Genomic DNA, 25746 nt, shown 5'->3' with positions numbered 1-25746 from the left:
AAGTATGATGCATTATTATGCTTGAAGTCGATTTATATTTGAATTTCCCGCGCAAGAGGCGCTGTAGGTATATTCTTAAGTTCTATGATCATTGATTAACCAATTAGATTCAAGTTACTCGTAGAATCGGCCACCATTTTGAGAACATAAGATAAAGCTCGAAATTCGTTGAATTAATGTTTTGAATTCATATTTTATTGATGATATATTAGTTAATTAATTAAAAACAAAGTTTAGTTAGGTATTAGTGAAGTGCAATTAGGATTTTCTTTATAATTATGAACAGAAAATATGCAAATCATAGATGGATACGACGAAATTGATGCATTTATGGATCTATAGGGGTTTAGAGACGAAGTATATTCCGATTTCTCCAGAAGGTGGCGCTATAGGTATATTCTAAACCAATAGGATGCTTAGATTAGCCAATTAGATTAAAGATATCTGAAAAATGGACCGCCATTTTGATAATCAAAGACAAAAAGCTCGAAAATAAGTGAATAAATGCTATTTTTCCGATATTTCATGGCCAAAACACTTGAAAATTATAAAAATAGCGGACTAATGGGCTTGGAAATGATTTTCAAGGTAAAAAAAGATAAAAGAAAAAAATCGTAAACGTTGACAAGTAACGGAAGAGGAAGTGCATGAACTCGAGAGGAAAGTGGTCGATGTTAGGGCACGTCACGTCACGGCAACAGAAAACGGAGTACAAAGTATAAAGAAAAGGAGTGAGAGAGGAAGGCGACAATTAGGGCACTGCCCGTCCGTTTACGGTTGATCTTGAACGGGCAACAAAACCGTGAGACGGAATTAAATAAGGAGAGATAAAGGATAAAGGTTCCTGAGGATAAGGTAGGACATGCTTGGAGTATGCTGATGCGGGACTGAGAGAGACGGAGACGAGGAAGGGGGAGGTAACTAGACTATTATATAGAAGAGCAGTAAAATAACTATTGGTATGGTGAGGAGAAGGCAGAAGGCACGGGGTAAACTCTATGGGAAGAATGCTACACTAGTAGGAAAATCGGTTTGCGGGATATGGAGATATGCTGGCATAGTGCAGCGAGTCAGATACCACTGACGCCTTTTACGTTCCACGAGATGTTTACTCGCGTGCGCCGACCTTTCAAGGGGGTCAGACCGATTCGACCTCGGTAAGCTTTTTTTATCTCTCTCCTTTTATTATTATAACATATCCTTGTTCCTTGTACTCTACCCTTTCTTTCTTATTTTAGTTTTTAACCTTTTCTATTTATCTATCACTCCGATATTCTTTGCGTGCATACATTAATTTATACATCATACCTTTTATACTCTGTTCGTAATGGAACACTTTAACGTTGCTCATTTGTTTTAATCTGTCATATTTCGTCTTTTTTTAGAGACGGTACAGAAAAATCAAGGTAATAATATAATATGCTAGGAAACTGATACAACAACTTTTAAATCGATTAATTAAGATATTTCATTAAAATAAGTGTTCCTATAAAGAGTTAATGGCCGTGAAAACTCTATAACTTTTGAAAACTACTATTTTTAAACTCTATTTTCCTTTGAATCCTTTCGGATGATCAACTCGAAGAACCCTTTCAAAAATCTTACCTCAATTTTTTTTTGTTTAATTATAATTAATGTATTTTGAGTGTTAAAGAGCTCTTTTTGTCCCCTTTGGATCACTCGCTCTGGTTATTTGATAAAAATATTTATTTAGTCAACGAGCGAATAGAGGTGAGAGACTGTACTGGTCCTACTGGATTATCAAATGTTGTTCTAATTCACCAGAAGGTGGCGCGGTAGTTTACTTCTACCAGACTGTTTAGTTTCTCTCAAGCAACGGCGGGCTCTTAAAAAATTTACTTTTTAAATATTTAGTCTAAAAATACTATTTATTGTGGACTTGGACACGAGGAAATTTTCATTACGATAAATTTCATTTTAATTAAAGATATTTCATTTTTATTCTCTGATATTTATACAAACTCTTTACACGCTGCATTGTAATGTCGGGTCTAATTTATTTTGTTTTACAGTATAACTTTAATGTTATAATTGAAAATAGTTGAGGTTTTAAATAGAAAAAATAGTACAAGTTAATGTTAATTCAATAACTTGAGCACAATATTAAAACTTGTAGCCATAAAAATGTACTTTTTAGACAAAATATCAAAACCCTAGAACTTTAAATTATTCTTATTCGAAAGTGTAATTTTTTTAGGTTGGAAAAAATGATTTAAAAATTAAATTTCTGTATTTTTTGTGAGTACTTTTAATCCAAAGTTTAAACAATTAAAGTTCTAAAAATTTGAAGTATTTATTCAACTAAAAAAAGTATTTTTCCAAGCCGTAAAAATTAATATTTAAACTAGTATCTACTAAAAGTATTATTCTAAAGTATAATTCCCAATTTTTCATCCGCAGTGCCTTAAACTTGTACACATAGTACAGAATAATTTATCTTTTGTAAGTAGTATCGAAAAAATTCTTGTATAAGATAACAATAAAAAAAATACTCACGCGTCTCGCACAAAATAAAAATTTCAATAGAATTTACAATATAAACATTAATAAAAAAAAAAAATTGCAGATATTTACAAAAACAATTTTCCTCATAACCATTAACAAAAAGCCGTAAAAACTTTTTCTAAACAATAATAAAAACTCACATGCTTTTACTGTAAAAGTGTGCAATTATATCGGTTGTGGTGGTAAGTAAAAAAAAGGCAGCACATACTTTCTACTCAGATACATAACTGCTAAACAATGTAATAACTCGCTCATACATGTTAAAATGCAAAATGCATACATTACGTTCACCTACATCAAAAAAATATAAATATAATAATAATAAAAGTAAAAACAAATAAAAGTTAAGACAAAGGATTCGTTCCCACCATCCGCCATCAGGCATCGCTCCACTCGGAACAATCTCATGAGATAGTTCATCTGTACACATGCAACTTTTTCTACAATCTTAAAGATCGTACTCAATCGATCTGTAAAAAAAGGAAAGAGAAAAAAAAAAAACGAAACGGAAAATAAAATAAAAGTTAAGTAAAGCAAAATAAATTGTAAGACTGTGTAAGCCGTTTTACGACCAATCAGTTTTAAATTTCTTCCTCAAACTCATTCGAACTCCATTTCCATGAACCTGCTCTGAACAATTACATGAAAATTATGTCTATGACTCAAATATATATAGAAATATATATATTTATTTATTTGTGTGTGGAGTTTAAAATATTGTATGAAATAATAGACGTGCATGAATGAAGAAAAATATATTTTTATTGTTGATGATAAACCAGCAAGAAGAGATCCGGTAAAAGACAGAAACCTTTCACTTCGTGGTCCAGGGAACACGAGCTTCGAACCTGATGGTACATTATGTTCCCACAAGTGCATCGAGGCCACTTTTAAACACTAACACTAGCCCTTTTTGTTACATTTTTTTGTTCCGCCTTTAAGTTTCAATTTGTAATTGATTTAGAATTTATAAAAAAATTTTTTTATCTAAAATTTTGTTCAAGATCTGAATATTTAATTAGAAAGAAAAAATTTTTAGTAAATTTTCTAACCGTGTGAACACGCGAAAAAAAAGGTTTGAATTTATGTATTGTAGATATTTATACGGATGGCTAGATGATATATTTATGATTGCATGCATAAACGTACCGTGAGCTCAGTTATCGCCCGTAAAAGTCGGCATCATCATCTCTCCAGCTGCCTCTCCCAGAAATCCTTAACCCTTACCTTCCGTCTGTATTTTTACGGGACATTATACTTGAATCGGTTCAGTTACTAGTATCAATTTTTTAAGTTTATTTTTGTAACTATTTTTCTAGTTAAAAAAATTTTTTTTTTTTTATCAAAATTACAACCGATGAAAATATTTTTTTATTATATTAAAAAAATCTAACATATTAATTCCTTAATTGATAAAAGGCCTTAGAACACTTCAAAATATTGTCGATAGACATCAAAATTTTTATTTATTAAAAATGTTATCTATGATTATTAATTGAAACTTACTGAAAATAATATTTATAAATTCTTAAATGTATCCACAAGGTCTGACATACTCGTATATAATTTTTTAATTAAAAGTAGTTTCGAAAACCTTCAACAGATGGCGTTTGATCGCTAAAGTCTCTCCCAACAAGAGAGTTAATTTTTAGAAATTATATTACGAAATAAAAATTATTTATTGACTCTTTTATGGAACTTATTTACAATTAGTTTTTAGTTTAGTTGACTTTCAGAACAATTAAATACTTAAAAGATTAGTATTTTGTTTTAAGACAAATCCTATATGGTCATTTATGATAAACCAATCTATTCCAGATCTGAAGTTGTTTAGATATTTAAAGCCATATCAAAAAATTCTGCAGGATGTCAAAGTCTTTACTGAGATGATATTTTTATAGCTTTTATGTATTTGAACTCCAAAAACTAACCTGAGTGTACTTTTAGCATATATTGAACATAACACTGATAGTTCTGAAGAATCCCAAATCTTGATGTAAAAGTTTCCTGACATCGAAAATTCACCCTCGACAGGGTAATAATAAGCGATGATAAAACTAGCTGACAGAAATAATCGTTATCAAAAAGCAGAAAAGAAGACGATATAGGTAATAAAGAATAAAATTACGCTTTGAAAATAAAAAACTGAAAACTAGGCATGTAGATAGATATGTATCTGGTTCTCGAATGTAGATGGAGTTCCGTAAAGCTTAAAGCGAATATTTATATTATACGGATGGGCAAGGCTAAGTCCGTCCTGTGGAGGCGAAGACAACGCCCTTACTTATACCTATATGACTGGGTACAGAAAGTCTGGCTGTGGGGAGTAAAGATGAGAAACGTTGGTACACCAGCACCAACACTAACACCATCACCAGCACCAAGAAATAGGATGATTTTAACGTGGTGGTGAAGATGGGAATGCTCGATGGTAGTGGTAGTTTTTCCTTTTTCCTTTTTCTCTTTACCTTTTCCCGTTTTTCCTTTATTATTTAACGTAGTGGGAGCAGGACGGAGGTCTGCGAAAATAGTTAAGGGAGTGGGGCCGGGAGAAAAACCCCGCCGGAACCAGCAGAAGAAGACGAAAGAGAGAAGAAGGTGGTAGGTGGTGGTACGAATGTAGATGAGGAAAAAGAGGGCAAGCGGTTGATGCTCCACCGGATAGGAGGGTGGTGGTAGGGCTGGAACCTTTATTCGGGGGGCTCAGGGGCTCGGGGTGTGGGGGGGGGAGCTCGAGTTCTTCCGAATGGGAATGAGAATGGGGTTGAGGCATAAGCAGAAGAAAGCGTGGGTCGATTAAAAGTAGCGAGGGTGTTTCTTCTCTCGTTACCGTATCTACAGAGCAATGAGTGCAAGTGAGATCTGATGATGATTTTACTGTGCTGGAGCTTCTTTTGGTCGCGCACCGAGGATCCTGGGCTGTAGGCACTCAGTACTCGCTACAACTAAGGAATAAAACGACTAAGAGAACGTTTGTAGAGGGAGTTCTGGTGATTCTGGGCTACAGGGAGTTTTCTCTTGTTGGGAAGGAAAACGGGGAAAAAACAGATACCAGAACCATACACACCGACTGAACCTTTACTTGCTCTGTTCTAAGATTAAGACCTTTCTGTACTGGAATAAACGACGACCAATATCTGAATTCAAGGCCAGAAAGGGTTCTGAGAAGTTTTTCGGATGGGGTGTGATGAGACAATTCGTACATCCGGAAAAGAAAATTTTTGGTCTGGCTGTATTGGGTTGTGGATTAAAGTTAAAAGAAGTTTTCAATTTTTTCTACCTAAAATTAGCAACAAATTAGGTCTTTCAAAGAGTTGAAAAAAAAAATTTTGTATTATAATTCATCATCTAAAAGTCAACTCTCTAGTTAGGAGAAGATTTAGCGACAATGCACCACCTGTCGGAATTTTTTAAAACTACAAGTAAAAAAAAATTAATGATATGGATAGATACAGTAGATAATTTTTTTACGCTAGAAATGGAATGATGGATGATTCCGAGGAGAATTTTAGAAAAGGATCAAAAACGCTCCGATCACCTGGAAACTTTCTCGGCGCGGTGTAGAGAATAATTTAAGGTAAAAATAAAAGACGAGAGAAGAGAGAAGTAAAGAGTCACGGATTCAATCTCCAAAGCAGTACACAAACCCTTGGTTACAGCTGGCTCTTCAGGGGTTGAACTTTAATTTAACGCATCGTAGAGCGCATCTCCACTCGAGATTTCTATGAGGTAAAACATCGACACGAGTTCGCTGTCTATGTATTTAATATTGCCCTTTTTTACTTTTTGGAATAACCTATAACGATAGCTGATGGTTTGCTTGAAAGGCTTCGGTTGATTTGGAACACTTTTGGGAAATGAATTTTTGGTGGTTAAAGATCTGATTTATTTTAGATAACTTTAATGATGAAATTTGGATAACTTTAAAAACTCTATTAAATTTATTTCATTTTCGAAAAGATCCAATTCCCCTCTTGAGTTTTATTTTCTCCTTTGAATAAAATCTTAAGATGTCATATTAACTTCTGTAAAAAGGAATAATTAAAAAAATTTTCCCGTTCTTCGTTTATAATTAAAACTTTAAATTATAATATGAATCCTTAAAGCGCTTGCATTCGAAACAACATTTCCATGAACAGAAACCGTTCCCTTAAAAATGAAAAATTAATATTGCCAACAAATATATATTGATAACTATTCATTCATCCGAAAGTTTTTGTAATTCGAGTGGGGTTTTATGTTAATTAAATTAATATTTAAAATTTTAATGAATGGATCACTTATATCGCAATTGAAACGAGTACCTTGATTTCTTTTATCCGGTCTTTAGCACTTGGAGGATTTATTTTTTGAAAAAATGAAAAAACAGTGAAGAGGGTCTCGGGTTTCCACGAAGACGATTAAATCTGTGAATGAACCGGGCAAGAGTTGAGACGATTGCGAATGAATGGTTTCTGCACCCACCCGTCCCTCCTTTCCGCCCGGTTCTCCACTCGGTTGTATTTAATTTAGCGTTTTTGTTGGCTAGTTTTGCAGCGAGATTGTTCTCAATTTAGCGATCATTTCTAATTATGTCATAACATTTTCAGCCGATGCCACTTTAGTGTCTCTTTAGAGATTTGCGGGTTGTATTTTGTTGTATTCAGCCTCTTTTCGATACATTATATACTTTTAAAGCTGCTCGGATGATGTTTTGTCCGTGAAGGAGCCTACGCTAGAAACAGAGAAAAGAGTAAAAAATTTAAAGGAGGCGGAAACGCGAGTAGGTATGCGTTATGCTCATCCGAAGAAATCATGACTCGAGCGGTCTATCTTGTTCTTATTGTTGTTGTTGTTGTTGTTGTTGTTGTTATTTCGTTGGGATGGCTTGAGACTGAAACAGAGACCAAGACTATCTGAGCTCAGTTGATGTTTCATGGACCACGGCCTTACCCATTGTTCCCTGAACCCTACTGTAAAAGCATCCTACAGTGTAACAGCACGCGAATATTCACATTATTTTTCAAGACCAAACTTATTGTTATTCGTCATTTTCAACCGCTGACTCTAAAAATTAATCATTTTTATTATTTTCCGCTGGGTAAGTCTCAAGTATTTTTATACAGGGCTCAATTTTCCTCTAGAGTTTCATCTCAAAATTATCCTTGGTCCTAAAAATTATTGTTAACCAAATTTAGTTCATTTTTTTTGGCGCCCAATTTCATGATTAAATCAAATTTATCATATTTTGAATCTGTAAATTTAATTTTTTTTTTGAAAAAAAATTTTTTTTGTTTACATTATCACAATTATCGTTTTTCTGTTGGCCTTTTGTCGCGACACTCATTTCTAATTTCATAAAGCTACATCAGTAAATTTTATTTTACAAAATTTGGCCATATTAGAATTAATATAGCTTAACTTAAACATATATAGATTTACTGAATAATTTTTTGATGTAGAAGTGAACTGTAACAACCGTTCCAAGTATACTGATTGAACAATTAGTGACAATTTGAGTACAATGAATGAATTATTCGATTTCAAATTGATCTTTGTCAAAAATAAGCTGAATAATGAAAAGCAGCATCATTGTCAGTCAAAATTACTGTCAATATTTAAAATCCTTCAAGTATTTGAAGCTCAAAATTTTGATAAATATTTATTGTAAAATAATAAATAACATGAATGGAGGATACAATATCTACAATGTATATTAAAGCTAAGAAGCTAGAAATATGTTGATACGAAAATAGAGACGCATCGAATTGAAGGAGCGTCAGAAGCGATCGCGTTACTAATTCACAGCCTCCGAAATACTGCCATTCATCTTCAACTACCACCAAGATTAATATCTCACACAAGCAAATGTTGAGCCTGGGATTTTAGTCACGGAGTGCAGAAGGCACAGAAGGACGGATGCATATCCACGGATATCGGGAATTAAAGGACAGAGAGGGTTTGTATTTGATTGACTGGAGAAAAGAGATGAGAGACGAGAGGCCGCTAATAGACAACGGTGAGAATATCCACGGTATCCAGTTTTAACCGGAAGCTGAGTCAATGACTTGCTACTATATTTCTGATCTGGAATCATCTTAAGTCTTGAATCTCAATGACGGTGAATTTTCTTCAATCACTTTGTTGGTAACATGACGCTATTAAATAGTCAATGTGTTGGATTGCAGATTGTAGAACTAAATATAATCAACGTTTTGCTCTTACTGCAACGGATGTTGTCAGCAACCGACGAAAAAGCTTTATTTTCGATCTAGCAACAGGAAAATATTAAAATATTAAATGTGCACATTCAATTTGGAAAAAAAAGCTAGAAAATTTTTCTTGCTCTCGTTCAAGCTGGCTTTGATCTCACGGCATGGTCTAAGGGTACTTTCTCGGTTTTAAAATCACTATTAGCGTAATATGTTTTTTTCCGAGGCCAAAACTCCCTGGAATTAACTTTTATAATGCAAATAGCAGTGCAAAGAAAAAGAAAACATTTAAACTCTGAGTTTATGATGTCGACTTTGTAAACTGCAACGAGAAAGAGGAAATTAATAAAAAATTACAAATAATTATGTACAAGTTTCTTTACAAAAAAATTAACAATCATTGTTTATATCATTAAAATTTTTTTTTGCACTTAAATATCAAAATTATTTGTTTAATTCAGTGCAAAAGCTTGGAAAAAAAATTTTTTTTTATGAAAAGTCAACAATTGGAGCGTTTTTTAGTGTTTCAAATTTTGTGCACTGATTTATGCGCCACCTATATCTTTGAAACGGAAAAAAGGAACTACAACTTAGATTTTTGACTGGATATTTTAATTATGAAAATTTAATTTAAATATACTGTTTAAAATAACTAGAAAAATTTTTTAAGTATTTTGGGTTATCATAAAAAATTTAAAGAATTAGATTGCAAGAAAAATTATGCAATTTAAAATACTATTTAAGTTCTTATAATCATTTTTTTGTTTAAAAATTTTGAATGGGATTTTTTCAGTCAAAATTTTAAGTTTTGTTCTAAAAATTGAGATTTAATATTTTTTTTTCCTTTGAAATAATTAAAATTAAATATAATAATTATTATTATCATTAAAAATATTGTTTAAAAATAAATCTGAAGGGAATTGAAACTTGTTGAAGTTAAATAAAAATTTATTTAATGTAAAAACTGTACTCGGATGCTTTTTGGATTATAATTCATAAATTAACTCCGGAAAGATTCCGCTGAAAAAAACTCTAGAGTTACTTCGTACTTGAATTGTTTAATTTGCTCAAGAAATAGGAATTGAAATCAATTTCTAAATTTTTACAGTGTTTATAATTAATTGGAAAATATTCCTAATTTTTTTCTAAAAAATTCATAATTAATTTTTCAAGAAATTTTTCTGTATAAAAATCAAAAATTTTCGATCGGCAATAAACATGACTAACACAGAAATAAAAAAAAATAATTGAACATAGAATTAACGACGACTAATAGCAAAAAAGTTAAAAAATTCCAGCGATTCATAAAAAAGAGTCATAAAATTTTCTAATACACGGTTAAAAACAAATGAATGGGGGGACTCTTTTATAGTTCTCTAATGGTCTTGTAATTATGTGGAGTAAAAAGTAGTTAAAGTGTCGATTGTACATTGTACAACTGTTATCTGTTATCAGTTATCACACAGAGTGTGTGATTCACCATTTGAATAGTAAATTATAAAAGGAATAAACCACCGGTATCACTCGAAAGATCTGTAAACTCTTAAATAAAGTAACGCCCGAGTAACTCGAGTCGGTAAAGAAAATTCGATACTCATACAAAACCACTGTATGCTCGTGTCCTCGTTCCACTGAGATATATTACTATAATTGTCGTCATAAAACAGGAGGCCATATACTGTTACATGCACGGGGTACCTACGTATGCCAATCATTCAGACACTTATTTATAAATATACCTATTATTTTTCCTCAATACTATAAATAACAATAATTCTCCTTCTGTCTTTTACGGGCTTTTTTATTCGCATAAACGTTTTTAGTTCTATTCACGGGAAATGTTACGCTATGGGCGAGGTTCTGAAAGGATTTTACTTATAAAATTCCTTGATAAGTTCTTCAATTTTGGTTCGCAAATTCGAAAACTTAGATTGTATAGAAAATTTTATTTTTTATCAAAAAATTCCACTCAATTTTACTCATTTTCAAAGAACACCAATAAAACTTAATTTTTCTTACAAAAACTTGCAATTTTGATCAAAAAAGCCGTTTAAAATCGTCATTTTTATTAAAAAACTGCTGAATCATTCCTAACATTACTATTTTTGAAGAAGAAAGAATAATAATAAGTCTTTGAACAAAGTTCAAAATTTGAAAATTTTTTTGAATCGTAATCTTTTTCTAAAGCCTCTAAAAACTAACTTTAATAAAGGATTTTGTGATTATTATCAAAAAATTTGTTTGTTATACTCAAATTTTACGAATATTAATTTTTATACGGCAATTTTTGGGATTTTTAAACAAATAAATTGTTTTTAAAAAAATGCTACTTTTAGAAATAAAAAAAAAAATAATTTTTTAATTTTTTTCTAAAATATCAAAATTTGTTATATCAAATTAAGGAAATCAAAAAGGCTATATCAATTTTTTACTTCAAAATACGCGTTTGGAATTTTTTATTTTGACCCAACAAAAATAAATTTTTTTTTCAATGACAAATAATATTTTGCCTGGAGTAAATTTCACTCCTCGGGATGATAGAATTGTCAATTAAAAGTCAAGCACTCAGCAAATATTTTGTAGCAAACTACGTGGAAAAGTTCTCAAAATTATTAGAACAAACTCGAATCAAAACAATAGGAAGTATAAATAGACAAGTGCGGCAAAGTCTACTAGCCTAGCAGCAAAGTATGCATTTAATGATGAAGGATGTGAGTCAGCGTGTGTATGCTATAACTATTGTTGTTGTCTGTGTTATTCACATAACACATAGTCGGCAGCGGTACTGCTGACATAAAAGACTCTGCCGTAACCGAGCATGTAATACCTGGAACTATTAGCTTCTAACATAACACGAGCTCCTGGAATTTCAAACTAAACAGCCTCTACATTTATCGTTTCTATTATATCGATTTCTCCTCATTCCCTCGAGTAGCCTCTACCCCGGGCTCCCCGGACCCGTGCCTACTTGTAAACTATCGCAAACTTTGCATGCATCATAAATGCATACATAGTTTTAAGATTTGTGCTTGGTGCAACAATAATTTGATATTTTTTTGAGAAAAACATCTTTTGAATTAATCTTTTTCTTGGTTTTCATACTCTTGGTTTGATTGAGTTGACAAGTTGCCTGATTACTGATTACAAAGTATTTTGTTGCCAAAAATAGTCGTCAAATTTTGAGAAACTTTTCTCCAAAATTGTCCGGCTGCTCAATTTTGAAACAAAGTAACTGCAAAAATTTTATACCTGATTTTTTTTTAGTATTGCTGCATTTTTGATAAATTTTAGACCTTAATTCAAGTAATTTTTCTTGACAATATTTTTATTCAAGTATTTTAATTAAATTTTTTATCAATTTGGCGCGCAAACTTTTTTTTTAACAAGAAAAATTTTTAAAAATCTTCAAATTTTCAGTTACTGTGTGTTTGAAATTAGGCAGCCGTGTTATTAAAAATATCATTTAGTAAAATTCTACACAGAAAAAAAAATTTAATTAAATCAAGTCAATGAATTTGAAAAATTTGATTTGAGTAAAAAAATTCTTAAATTGTGAAATTTTACTTGATTCAATTTTTTTTTTAACTTCTTGAAATAGTGAGTGTAAAAACTACATTAAAATTAGGAGTTTTAAAATGAATTTATTGAAAATTTAGTAATTCAACAGATTTTTCTTTAAAATTAATTTAAAAATTTTAAATAAAAGTAAACTATAGAATAAGCAAAAAAAAAAAAAAATAATTGAGGCAGTGAAATTTACTTTCTAGTGAAAAATCTAATGATTTAAAATATGAATGCTTTCACTATTTCAAAAAATTAATAAATAATTACAATTAACATTTTGAACTATTAAAAATCAACCAGAGTTTCTTAACTAATTAATTTCTAGAGAGTATTGAGTAGAGTTAAATAGATCGAGACCTATAAAAAAAGCGAGTGCATTAGATAACCCATCCAGAGTATTGTCCATCCACTCTTCGGTGGTCCGTGACATTCAGCAGGTGGGATAGTCCTGGGCAATAGTCTGGTCGGAGCTGGACTCGGACTTATCTGGGATGATGAGAATGGGAATGAGAATAAGGTGGAAGGTACAAGGTGGAACTGCCGCGGACTTATAGGAGGGTATAGAGGCTGCCGGAAGCGAGCAGGTGACTGGAAGTTCCGCTCGATCGAACAGTGTTCCGCGCCATGGGGCTCGAAGATCAGTCGGTGTATAATGTGCCGTGGCATTATCCCAGTTGAGTCCAATACAAACTGAGGCTGAGCCTCAACAATACGTTACACACCTTGGCACATTACACACACACACATAAATACACACGCCTCACACTTGTAGGCTCTAAGAAGGATAACTTTAAACTCGCATACGTGCAAATCCACTGACCGACGTCCGGTCTCTCATCCTTTTCACTTTATGATTGTTATTATTGTTGTTAGTTTTATTTTCTCATTCTATTCTACCATCCGTACATTTTATTTCTTATCCCTCTGCCCTCGCCAGTGACTTTCAGCGGCCTTTCCTTATTCACGGTCGAGCCGACAAAACGTTCATGTTTTTAAGCCTCTTTTTAAACTTTTTTTCCCGTACCCCTAGTGCTGTTATTTTGTGTATAAAATTTTTTTGCATCACTTGTGGGAGGAAATTTGTGGTCGGATTGGGATTAAGAAACATGAATAAGTTTTTAAAAAATAAAGAAAACTATTAACTCGGTGGTTAATTCTATAAAGCTGGTGACGGTTTCAGGAGTAGAGAGTTTATAAAGAAAAAATCATTGAGAATTTAATTGAAATTCAAAATATAGTGTTTAGATTTACAATTTAATCGAATAATAAATAGTTCAAAAGATTAGAACAAATCTTATAAAAAGTTTAAAAAATATAGACGCAAAAAAAAAAATTTTTTTAATTTTGAATTTGAGAGATTTTGAATATTTAAAACTTGATGAATTCATTAAAATCTATTTTTAAAATTTCACAGTTTTCAAACTAATAAAATATTGTGAGAATCTTTTGAACTTTAAAAACTATTCAATATTAAATCAATAAAACTTTAGTTAATAATTTAAATAATTTCATTGTTCCTCGTTAACTTCACAAGATTGCAATCTTAATTCAAAACAATTTCTATGGGCAACCAAAGCAACCTCGGTAGATTTCACCAAGGACCCAGCATTAGGATGTCCTATTGGAAGTCTCCTGCTTTTGGTCAGCCCTTGAAGATCTTAGTCTTAGAGCACTTTTGGTCCTCTTCCGCATGTATTAAGGGACATGGGGGTTTCGGGGGCTCTTGAACGAGCTGGTACTATTAGGGTGCGTACGAAGAAGAGGACCGGCAAAATTCTGCATCCTTGCCAGAAACTAGTGCATTAGGGGCTGAAGTATGGAGATTTAAAAGAAGTGATCAATTTTTACAATTAAAGTTCAATATTATATCAATAAAGCTTGAGTTTTAGTAATTTTGAGAACGAAAGTATTGTCTTAAAACTTTAGTTAATAATTTAAATAATTTCATTGTTCCACGTTAACTTCACAAAATTGCAATCCTAATTCAAAAGAATTTTTTCCGTGTGAATTAACATTATCCTGGGATGATTGATACTTGCAAATGTCGTGAAAATGATAAATTCCCAGGCATTGGAGCCACTAAATCGTGATGACTCGATAATCAATGCGGCCTACTGGTAGTATGTAATGCAATAAAGTATAACAATCCCAAAGAGCTACGAAAGTACGGTTGATCAGAATAATGTAATAGAGAAAAGATAAGTATGCATGAGTACGTGTGTTGGTTTAGTCGTCCGGGACGTATAATCCGAATAATTGATACCAGAATCGCTAATTCCCAAATGATCGACATGACGCTCGTGGCATTAGAATCAGCATCTCTTTCTTCGGCAACTCTCTTTCTTTTCAGGCAGTAGGCAGCGAACGTTCTGAGCTGAAACGAGTTATTTGCATCGAATTGAACTGTGCGCCCTTTGTGATAGTGATGCAAAATATGTATCTTTTAAATGTCTTGCAACCGAACGATCTATGACCCGCGATTTTAAAAAAAATTGTTGAATTAACATCCAGAAATAAAAAATTTAAAAATGATTTTATTCAATTGAATATAGCAGTTCGCTAATTAGCACTTATGGAACAATCACTTTTACTCTAAAATGTGTATTTAAACTTTAAAGTTTGCATACATATACGAATATATTCATAAGCCAGGTATGATGTAAATTATTAAGTCGTACTACTCAAGTGAAATCCACGGCGCTTTATAATACCCAGGCATTCCTCATTGTCATTTATTTTGTTTTGTTTATTCATTGCTTCGGAATTTATGCCAGATAAAAATCGTGAGTAATTAATAAATGTTTAATTTATTTAAGTTTTAAAAATATATAAAGGACAGCATTTTAGATTTGTAATAAATTAAATAAAATCACGAGAAAATCAGTTAAGACAACACGTCAATTAGCTGTCGAGATTACACGGGCATCTTCTTGGGAATTCACTCTAGCAATATTGTCTTTTATATAAGTACTTGCAATATTACAATATTTATACAAATAGAAGTAATAATTTGAAAAATTTGTTTGAAAATTTTATTTTTTAGATTTTGAAAATTATTTATAAAAGTCTGTTTTTTTATTAATAATTTTGATTAAAAATAGATATTTTTTTAATATCAAGATATGTTAAGCCAAATACATTCTTATATTTTGTCTAATTTTTCTATTAGACAATTTTGAAACATAGAAAAATTAAGATTGTAAAAAATCGTGAGTTTTGACTCCTACAATTTGGAGCTCTAAATTTTATGAATTTTTTTTAACTATTTCGCTATTATTACGTTTGATTAAATGAAATTAATTACTTAAATAAAATTTTATATGTCAATTTTTGGGATTTTTAAACAAATAATTTATTATAGCGAGAATTTATAAAAAAATGATATTTGTAGAAATTAAAAAAAAAATGTTTTTAAAATATCAAAATTTTTTGTCTCTAAATACGCGTTTGTAATTTTTAAATCAATAACAATTTTTCATTTTGATTTAATAAATAATTAAAAGTTTGCAGAGTTTCTTATAATAATATAAATAAAATTCTTGCAGTGAATTAAAAGAGATCAGAAAAATTTTCTAAAACTTGAAATTCATTAGATCAAGACTTAAATCTTTTTTAATTGGTCAAAAAACGCAATTCACCAGTGCAAACTCTCAGAGCTTTGACGGACAATGGAAAAAAATAAAAACTGTCCACTGGAGCATCAGAGATTCGCTAATTCTCAGAGCGTCGTTAGATAATGTCTTCAGTGAAACACATACCTCTCAAAAAGACAAAGAGTTACGTCTCTCCCTATATATATATATATATATATATATATATATATATATATATATATATATATATATATATATATATATATATATATATATATATATATATATATATATATATGTATAAAAGAACCCGATGATGAGGGATGAGAGTTACAGTCGTAGCCAGAGCGAGCGTCGGAGATAAAGGGGTGAATGCAAGTGAGTCAGTGTCTTATAGAGGGAAATAAAAGAAGAGAAAGAGATGGAAAAAGGGTAAAAGAGTCGAGTTGGTTTCCTCATTCGAGCTGAGGTAGTATGAGTGGGTGTTCTCTGCTCGAACACGGGACTACCAATTCCCACAGATCCTTCCACCCACCCCTCGGAAGAGTATTTAAAGTGACGTCACGAGTTTTCTCAGAGCACCCTACTGAGTGTACTCTTTCTTTTTCTTCTCCTTTGGTTGTAGTTACTCCTCCGGGTCCGGGTTGCCAAGAAGAGTAAAAGGCCAGCGGGGAGTTGGATGTGTCGGAGAGAGGAAAGGGAGCCAGGCATGGGAATGACGCTCCCGAGGAAATGCTTTAAGACGCTCAATATAAATACGCGATGGCTGGGGGAGGGTCGCGGAGCCAGTTGAGAAAAAGGGTTGCTTCCCCAAAGGGATGGCTAAGAACAAGAATAAGAAAACCGAGGAAAGGAGGAACAAAATTGAGAAAATCAAGACTGAGAAAAGAAGGAAGGAACGGAAGAAAGAAAGAGATGTAGAAGTTGAAGCAGCAGGAACTGAAACCGATGGAGTGAGGGGGGGGGTGCCTTATTCTCGGGCTCGGGGACTCGAAAGAAGAAAACTACTCACCCCTTTCTTGCTTACCCTAGCTCTCGCTCTCGCTGTTTAATTGCATCTTACTTTCGAATTTTCCGCGTGGAGCTATCGATCGAGACACGCGAAGGGGCTTCGTTTGCGTCTTATCTCCGACGCCCCCCCGACCAACCCATCTCTAGTTCTTTCCCGCCTCTTATTCAGCCTAGCTCTTTTACTTCTTATACTTTAGAGCCTCCCGTCCTCCCTTACCCTCTTCTTCTGGCGAGCGTTCTTTATCTTCCTCATTCACCCTCGAGAGTCCACCCCGGGCCACACGGCATCCACCAGCCCTAGAACACGCTCACCCTTCACTATTTAAAACTACGCACGAACTGGAGTCGAACCTACCAGCCTCCAAGAGGGCTCACAATTTCCTCGATTAATTTTACGACTAATTTCAGAAATCCATCGCGCTTTACTTGAGAGTTTGCTGCTTGGAAAAGAGTTGGTTTCATTATTGGGAAATTTATATGGTTTTTCGACGGTTGCTTAAAATGATTATTTAATTCAAAAGTTGTTTTAGGAAAAATTAATAAAAATTTTTTTAAATTGAAAAATTTGGAAGTTTTTGGTATAAAAAATTAATTAAAAATTTTTAATTAGAAATTTTACAAATGATTTTAAAAAGCAATTAAACTCAGTTTCACAAATATTTATCAAGAATATTATAGATTTATAAATTTAAATTAATTATAAAAATTTATCAAAAAAATAAATTAACAAAAACTCTTGAAACAAACGTCACACATAAAACCAAAGACTTCGAAATGAGCAACGGCGTGATATCTTAAAAATTTTCTCTTAGTCGTGAAATAAGCCCGGAGGTTTCTGTCCCGAATCTCCCCTCTAAAAATATCTCCATCTACCTACATCCTGTATCCATAAGAAAAGGCTATTATTTATTCTTCGTCTCCTTTGTTTCATTCTCTCGATAATTACACGAAACATTTGGTTCCCTCGGCTCCATCTAAAGCATCCCTTTCAGTAGGAGAAGAGGCCTCGTCGATACTCCGTCAAAAACGTCGAAAAAGAGTACCGCGTAGAATCGTAAGAGTGTATCGTATTCGCCTAGTTTTTAAAATCGGAAATTATTTAGAGCTCTCGCGGGCTCCGCGTTACTTTCGCCCCTTTATATTTTTAATCAATCCGTCACTGGGTTGGGGTAGTTGAAGCCGGCCGGGAACGGGGAGTCAAAGAAGGCCGTAAGAGCGGGAGGGGGTGGAAGCGCGAGAGCGTCACCCTAAAAAGCATCGAAACAGAGCGAGTAAGAATCTTGGGAGTAAACTCGGGGTGGTGTCTTCCTTAGTTCCCTTCCTCAAGGCTCGTATTTAAAACCTCGGGGCTGATGAACGCTCCGCTCTTTCTCCACTCATTCCACCCGACATTCGCGAACCCTCTCTTACATTTGGAAGTAAAGGAGCCAGCGAAACCGACGTAGCCCTGGTGCCGTCTACGGCTAAGTAAAACTCCAGCCTCAACTCATTTTCTTTCTTTCGAGAAACTCTTCCACCCTTCTTCTGGTTCTTTCTCTTCCTCACAAGATCCCCTTCCCCGTTTAGTTTACTCGACTCAACAGAACCTCGTTGCTCACCGTCTTTTCCTCTTCTTCTTCTTCTTCGTCTTCTTCTTCTACTTCTTCTTTTCACCCCCCGGCCCATCCCCATCGACAATCCCGGGCTCACACGTACACCACCTCACTCATCAGCCGCACACAACTCCGACAATGTCTTTTAAATCTCCACACTTCAGCCCCTAATGCACTAGTTTCTGGCAAGGATGCAGAATTTTGCCGGTCTTCTTCTTCCTACGCACCCTAATAGTGCCAGCTCGTTCAAGAGCCCCCGAAACCCCTATGTCCCTTAATACGTGCGGAAGAGGACCAAAAGTGCTCTAAGACTAAGATCTTCAAGGGCTGGCCAAAAGCAGGAGACTTCCAATAGGACATCCTAATGCTGGGTCCTTGGTGAAATCTACCGAGGTTGCTTTGGTTGCCCATAGAAATTGTTTTAAATTAGGATTGCAATCTTGTGAAGTTAACGAGGAACAATGAAATTATTTAAATTATTAACTAAAGTTTTAAGTTAATATTTTTGTTATTAAAAGTACTAAAACTAAAGTTTTATTGATGTAATATTAAACTTCAATTGTAAAAATTGATCGCTTCTTTAAAGAGGATGCACATATTCGAACTTTGGATTAATTGGAAAAGATTACATCAGTTTGTTAGATTTAAAAGTAAAAGTTGATCTATATTTGAAAGATTTGGTGATGTTATTAGAAGTTTTTGAATAGTTCGCTTGGTTCGAATGATTTGGACAGATTTGAATCCTAATGGTAGGTCCTTAGTGATATCTACTAAAGGTAGCTCTGGCTGCCCATAGAAATTGAACTTGAGGAAAAAGTAATAGAATGGTCTTTGGGATTCGAACCCAGGGCTTTCGATTTCTAGCAAACTTTTGGTAGAGGCAAAAAATATGCGCTTTTAAATTCAAATATTGAATAAATTAGTCTCTAAATTGACAAAAGGTCTCAGAAATTGAAAAAATTATTAATACATATCAATGTTTTTAGTAAAACGGTTAGTTTTCGATAAAGTTTTCTCTAAACACTTTTGATTTTTTTTTTCCAGTGCACCTACAATAATTTAAAAAAAAAGCAAACTATTTAGTATCATCAGATTTAAGTCAAACCCTCAAAAACACAGAACCATTGTAACTTTATAATAACTTTGAAAGTTGTAACTAAACTCTTTAGAAGTGTCTCTAATGTTGTGTATAAGTGCATTGCAGAAATAATAGCTTCTATTTAAATGTTTCCAAGTATGTTCTAAGTGCTCCTAGCAGTGAATCTTGTAATTTCTCCACTTTATGAATTTTTATCAACACTAGCAATTGATCAAACCTTTATACAAGCTCTGAACCCATTATTAAAACAACTCAAACTAAATTTACAAAACTCGATCTTGATGTATAATATATATATATATATATATATATATATATATATATATATATATATATATATATATATATATATATGTATAATGGCGCCCAATTAAGAAACACGTTACGAACTCAAAGCTCCCCAAAACAAAGCACGTGAATGTGAGCATTAAAAAAAAGTCCAGTTAACCCATTAAAAAAAAATTCTGGCATTGAAGTATTGAAATTACCGGTATTTATAATACAAACAGATTGATTGCGTATAAAGTATGAGTCCAGGAGCTGGTAAGTTAAATAGAGAGATGCCATCGACACGCAAGCCTAATCCACCGGTAGTTTTTACGTAACCTAAAACACAAACGTGTAAATATATATATATATATATATATATATATATATATATATATATATATATATTTACAATGCCGGGGTACATTTGCTAACGACTCCCTTTTCTAATATGCCGTTAACAAAACTCTATTCTAGTTTACCCTTTCACCGAGCTTTGCAGCCCGTTCCCGGACCCTGTAAGCGCAGCAAGCGTCTTTTCTATTAAACCATTATTACATACGTTAAAAGACAATGAATCTAAATACGCAAGTGGGCAGTACGGATTGTTTGATGGAGGAAAGCGTTGCGGATAAAAGTCTTCGGCAAGGGGTAGTACACTGAGGAAGGGGAAGGACAACTGCCAGTATCCCGGGATCTTTGCTTTCTAAAACTGCGTTAGTGAAAAGTCACTTATTGATAGTTAATTCTTACCCGAGTCGAAAAATTGGATGTTAATTGAATTTTTAATCCATAATTCTCGCAGAAATTAAAAAAAAAAAAAAATACTCTGATGACAAGAACAATCATTAAAAACTCTGCTTGGTAAATTAATTATCAATTTTAGTGGAAAAACTCGTTTTTTAAAACTTATAGTGGAAATAACAGTGTGAGCAAGATAACTGAAAATATATACAATTTTAGGATTCATTTTTTTTTTAAGCCCTGTCATTATACTTTAATGAAGAACCCTATTTAATTTTAAAGCTTGATATTGCTTTGTTTAGTTGTAAATAAAAGAAAGAGCTCAAAATATTGCAACAAGTGGCAAAGTTGCAAAAAATATCTGCACTAGGTAATCAAAAGTTAAAAAATAAAAAACAGTTTAATTGACTCAATGTTTTCAAGGACTGTTACCCATCAACCCATTGAAGACACTGAAATCTGAAAAACAAGAATCCTTACATCCTGTTCAGTATAAAAACACTTCCACTTCTAAAAGTAGTTACAAAGTTCGAGCAAGTTCTTTCCGGTGATTCTTGAAACGACTTAAACTCTTTTCATCAAGACCATTTGAATTGACCACCTGATCATCGCAAACTCCAACCCCGTGGAATATATTCTGAGACCCACTTAAAGAATCCCGGCATCGATCATCGACAGCTTCCGAAAATAAGAACTAGGCAGGAAGATTTGAAGTATTTGGAAGTAGCTTAAAATTTATCGAACAAGGGCATCCGGAATGGGATTGAATAAACAGGCAATATCCCGGTAAGGAAGGAGTGTATTTGTGAAAGGACCTAGAAGTACACAAATGATGTGCGGAACAGTGTACGCAAAATCAATGCCCAGCTTAGCCGCTGATTGTACTGTAATGTCGGTAGTATCCTCTACGTCTTAGCTTTGTTGGACTGGTCTGATTCTGCACTGGTCTTGCCTTTTCGAGTCCTCTCTGTTGGACTCTGGAATAAGGCTGTCTCACCGGGTGTCCTTCTCCGAGCCAGCTCTTTCTCTTTCTCTCTTTCTCTCTCTCTCTCTCTCTCTCTCTCTCTCTCTCTCTCTCTCTCTCTCTCTCTCTCTCTCATCTGAGATGTACTAAGTATACCGGGTACACAGAGTTGAGACTAAAACCGTACCGGACGTCTATGAACGCCCTCTGTTTCTCCTTTGGGCATCTACCCTTCAGAATCTCCATCTTCGTCTCCATCTCCAATCCAACTTGCCCCGATATATCTATATACCATTTGATCCTTCGCTGAGAAATAAGACGCGGACTACAGACTTGCCAAGACCATTAACCAAAAGCTCTACTCTAACCCTCTCACCCGCTCACCCTTTGCAATCCTCTCCTTCTCTTTCGCAAGCTCTTTCCCATCTTGGCCTCTAAGTCGTTATAAAAATTCAATAGATCTTTTATTACGTTAATTATTTTGATCTTTGTCCCGGTTGTAAATTCTGGACAAATTCATTTTTAAAGTGTTAACGTTCGAACATTTTCTTTATTTAGTAGACGAATATTATGAATAATTAGATTTAGTAATTCGAGGGTCAAAGAGATGTTTTAATTATCATAACTTTTATTTTACAAGTTTGAACACAAATCCTCGGAAAAGAGTCAAGTTAACCGTATTCGAATGAGGATTGTGGTGGTGCGTTCATGGATCGGTGAGTACCTTTACGTTTAATTTAACCAGCAATCAAAAGTTAATCATTCGAGGTGCGAAGCTCCCAGCTGCCAAATAACCCCCGGGAATTCATTTCCATGTTAACTGAATAAAACGAATTGGAATTAATGTCCTTATAAGCAAAATTTTCGGATCATAAGTCATATTTCTATTCATCTTTTGCTTATAAACAATCATGACCAATGATTAAAGTATCCTGACTAATTAATAGTAATTAAAATTTTGAAAAAGTCACTTAACTACCAAAAGTATCTCCAATTCGTGAACGTACAAAAAAATTCGGAGGGCAATACACAATTGTTACACCTCCCTTTTATAAAGCTTGATATTTTATCACTCATTTGGACTTTTAAGGACTTTTTATGATCTTTTGGACCTTAAATTACTTCGGATCTTTTTACTGATTTATCCAGGTCAATCCAACAGAACTAAATCTACCATTTTTGGTTTAAAATCCTAATTTAAAAATTAACCACTTTTATTTTGTCGCTCCTTCTAAATTACGATCATTAAACTTTTTAAAACATTTTTGGAGCGACAATTCTTGGATAAAGACCCCAGAAATGGCCAATTTGGTCAGAAATCGATGGAATGTGAAGAAAACTAAAGAAAAGTTCCAAAAATGTATCGGAGAATGGAATCTAATGGAGGAAGGAAGAGTATCACCCGTTAGGTCCAGTGTATGCAAGTTTACACTGACATTAAGTTGGGGTTGTGTGAGTAGAGTGTGGAGTACGGCGATACATTTGCAGGAGTGGTAAGCGTGTATAAGACTTGAGGGTGGTTGGGAGGAGAGGGTGGGTTTTGCGGTATGAGGGAGTTGTACAGGAGGCAAGCGGACGGTCTTAGCGGTATCTTGGCTCCGTACTCTCTCTTTCAGCAGAACTCTGTTTCTCGGTCTACTCTGTCCGAGGGGTTGGGAAACGGCTAAATACCTCAGGATTGTTACTATTGCCACCCTCCTTAGCTCCGTTCCCCGTCGACTACTCCTATCTCTGTGTGTCTTATTCGCATCCTTCGGCTCTTGCACTCACCCCCTCGCTTCCTCACTCCAGTCCCTACAACGTTTGATGGGGTGGAATGGGTTAATGCTATTGATTCACGTGTACGAGGCGCTCGGGTAGAAGCTGAGACGGCCACTGTTTGACAGTAACGGATCCGTAGCTTTGCCTTGTCTTTGGGGACCATCATTAACTCTGCCCTATTTTACTTATCTTTCTACCTAGAAAACAACTAATTGATTATTTTGAGGCTGCTAATTTCTCGGCGTTATTTTTAATGCATTTCTGATGCATAGGAAGTGGTACTGGATTTACCATCAAGTAGAGTTGTTATCGTTTTAATAATTAAAAGTATCACTCCTATAGGATTTTCCATTGTAAAAATGCTGATAAAAGTAGGCAAAATATGAATTTTTACGAATTATATGGAACCATTTCCGTATGATGTAATTTAGAAATAGTAACAATGTATAAAAATGATTTCTTTTATTATTATAGAAATTATTTCCATATTATTACAGGAACCATAACTGTAATAATATGGAAATCTTTCCTATCCTAAAAATAATTATTTCCACAACATCAAGGACATGGATTTCATGATACAGGTAAATTTCGACATAAATTATTTGATTATTAGGACACAAAACAATTTTTTCGATAATCCTAATCCCATCCTATTTCGTTACAATAATAAGATGCAATTAATCTATTTCCATAATTCATAAAAATAGATCCTACGGCATCCAAATGAACTCTGCAAAAAAACTCAATTCATCTGGGAATCTTAAGATTTCATCAAATTAGGTTAACCCTTTCTTGAAAGCACCTCATGCACGTAAAGTAACGAATCGATGGGCAGCAACTTAGTCAGCTATTGATATAATGAAACAAAGTAACGATCCAACACCTCAGTGATGCGAAAATAGCCCGTGAGATGCAGAACAAGGCATTAGCACATCCACATGTACATCTATAGAAGCTGACGATACGCGAGTAGGGAATTCACCGTCAAGAGGAAGAAAGAGGATCTCCCCTAACCAAAGCCTGGAGAAGCTAGATGTTGGCGGTGGATGCAACTGGAGGGTCCACTCGGGTGCTCCTTGGTAGTTGTCCAAGCGTGTATCGGGAAGCAGAATACATGGATTGAGCATGTGTCTATGAGTAATTTCGCCCAGTAGTTTCAACTGAAGGTAGTGTTGGTTCCAGAGGAGTGTGTGGGGTATTGACTAGCCGGCTGGTCCTTCCACACCAAGGGTTTGTGGCTAAGACGTAAGACGGGCTGGTGGGCTGGTGGGCTGGTGGGTGCAGGGTGCAGGGTGTTGGGAACTGCTGCTACTGGTGGTAAGATGGCTGTGCAGGACCAAAAGGGGTTTAAACTCGGGTGCTACGGAAGATCGAGGAAGAGGATGGAGCTGAGCGAGGAAGGGAGACGTTGGAAGAAGGTGGACTAGCTAAGACTGATATGGATTGTAGATTATTCTGGACCTCGGGTGCGGTCTGGCCAAGGGTTAGTATCTATAACCCTTTCTCCAGTTGGACTCTCTCTTCCCACTCGGCTGTCTTTGCCACCCTCGGACTATTCGCGAGTCTAACCACCTTAGATGCTGGCTCCGCGTCCCGCACCATCCACTTGTATCCTCTTCCTCCTGGAGATCTATCTCTCTATGTATTCTATATCCAACATTCGGGATTTTGTATTCTATATCTTGGACCCAGACCGAGTTCGTTCCTTCCCTTCTTGGTCTTCATCTTTAGTTTTCCTCAAACTCGGGTTCGAGCAGCCTCCGTTCTCAGCCCGGAACTTGAGCAGTCCACCTCTCGGGTTACTGAGAACTCATTCCGTCCCACTGGCGGTTAGGCCCACCGAGGAACCGGTGCATGCCTCTGATAATCCGAGGTTGTATGAATTTCAGTCTATATGCAATCTCTGAAGCATCTCCCAGGAATTCATCGCCGGACATCATATCGTATTTATACTGAATAATCAACGATCCCAAAATACGGAATACTTTAGTGTCTCTGCTGTTGGCTTCAATTACGGACCTTTGATCTCACCTATTGCCAATTATCGACATGCGTGACTGTTTAAATTCCAACTTGGGAAATATTTTTCTCACACGCTTCAACGAATTGTTTTCTCAAGTCTTTTTACATTTCTTTGCCTGGATGTGTTCTTAGGGCTAGCGATGCGTTGATAATTAGTCTTAATAACAGATACTGTTGGATGATTCCGTTTTGCTGGTGACTTGGCTAAAGGCTGTGACAGTCTTCATGCCTAGACTTTAACTCTCACGGCAAATTCAAGTAGTGATATCTTTAGAACAATGTTGAGTAAAATATGGAATAAAAAATTTGCTCAAGATTTTTCATAATTTATATCTCATATTTTAGATCAAAAATAAAATTTTTTTTAACTGATTTTTGGAGCAGATTTTCAAAATATTAAATTAAAATT

General features: G+C 34.3%; 1 protein-coding gene across 3 annotated transcripts in view; it reads left to right on the top strand.

The window, feature by feature from the left end:
• Nord (neuron derived neurotrophic factor nord) overlaps nucleotides 1-25746 on the top strand; it is a 106955-nt gene that overhangs the window by 6893 nt on the left and 74316 nt on the right. For 2 of the 3 annotated variants that reach the window (XM_074249514.1, XM_074249513.1), the window contains exon 2: nucleotides 22192-22267. The exons of the other annotated variant lie outside the window; for it this stretch is intronic. In XM_074249514.1, the coding sequence (XP_074105615.1) occupies nucleotides 22260-22267 (8 nt within the window). In that variant the 5' untranslated portion in view covers nucleotides 22192-22259. The remainder of the gene's footprint in view (nucleotides 1-22191; nucleotides 22268-25746) is intronic. 3 annotated transcript variants of the gene reach the window in all.

Source organism: Cotesia typhae, unplaced genomic scaffold (assembly GCF_013202065.1).
Source record: "Cotesia typhae breed Kobodo isofemale line unplaced genomic scaffold, CoteBio_Ctyphae contig_50, whole genome shotgun sequence".
In the NCBI taxonomy this organism is placed as follows: Eukaryota; Metazoa; Arthropoda; class Insecta; order Hymenoptera; family Braconidae; genus Cotesia; species Cotesia typhae.
The sequence above is the reverse complement of the archived record's forward strand: the minus strand, read 5'-3'. Positions and strand labels throughout refer to the sequence as shown.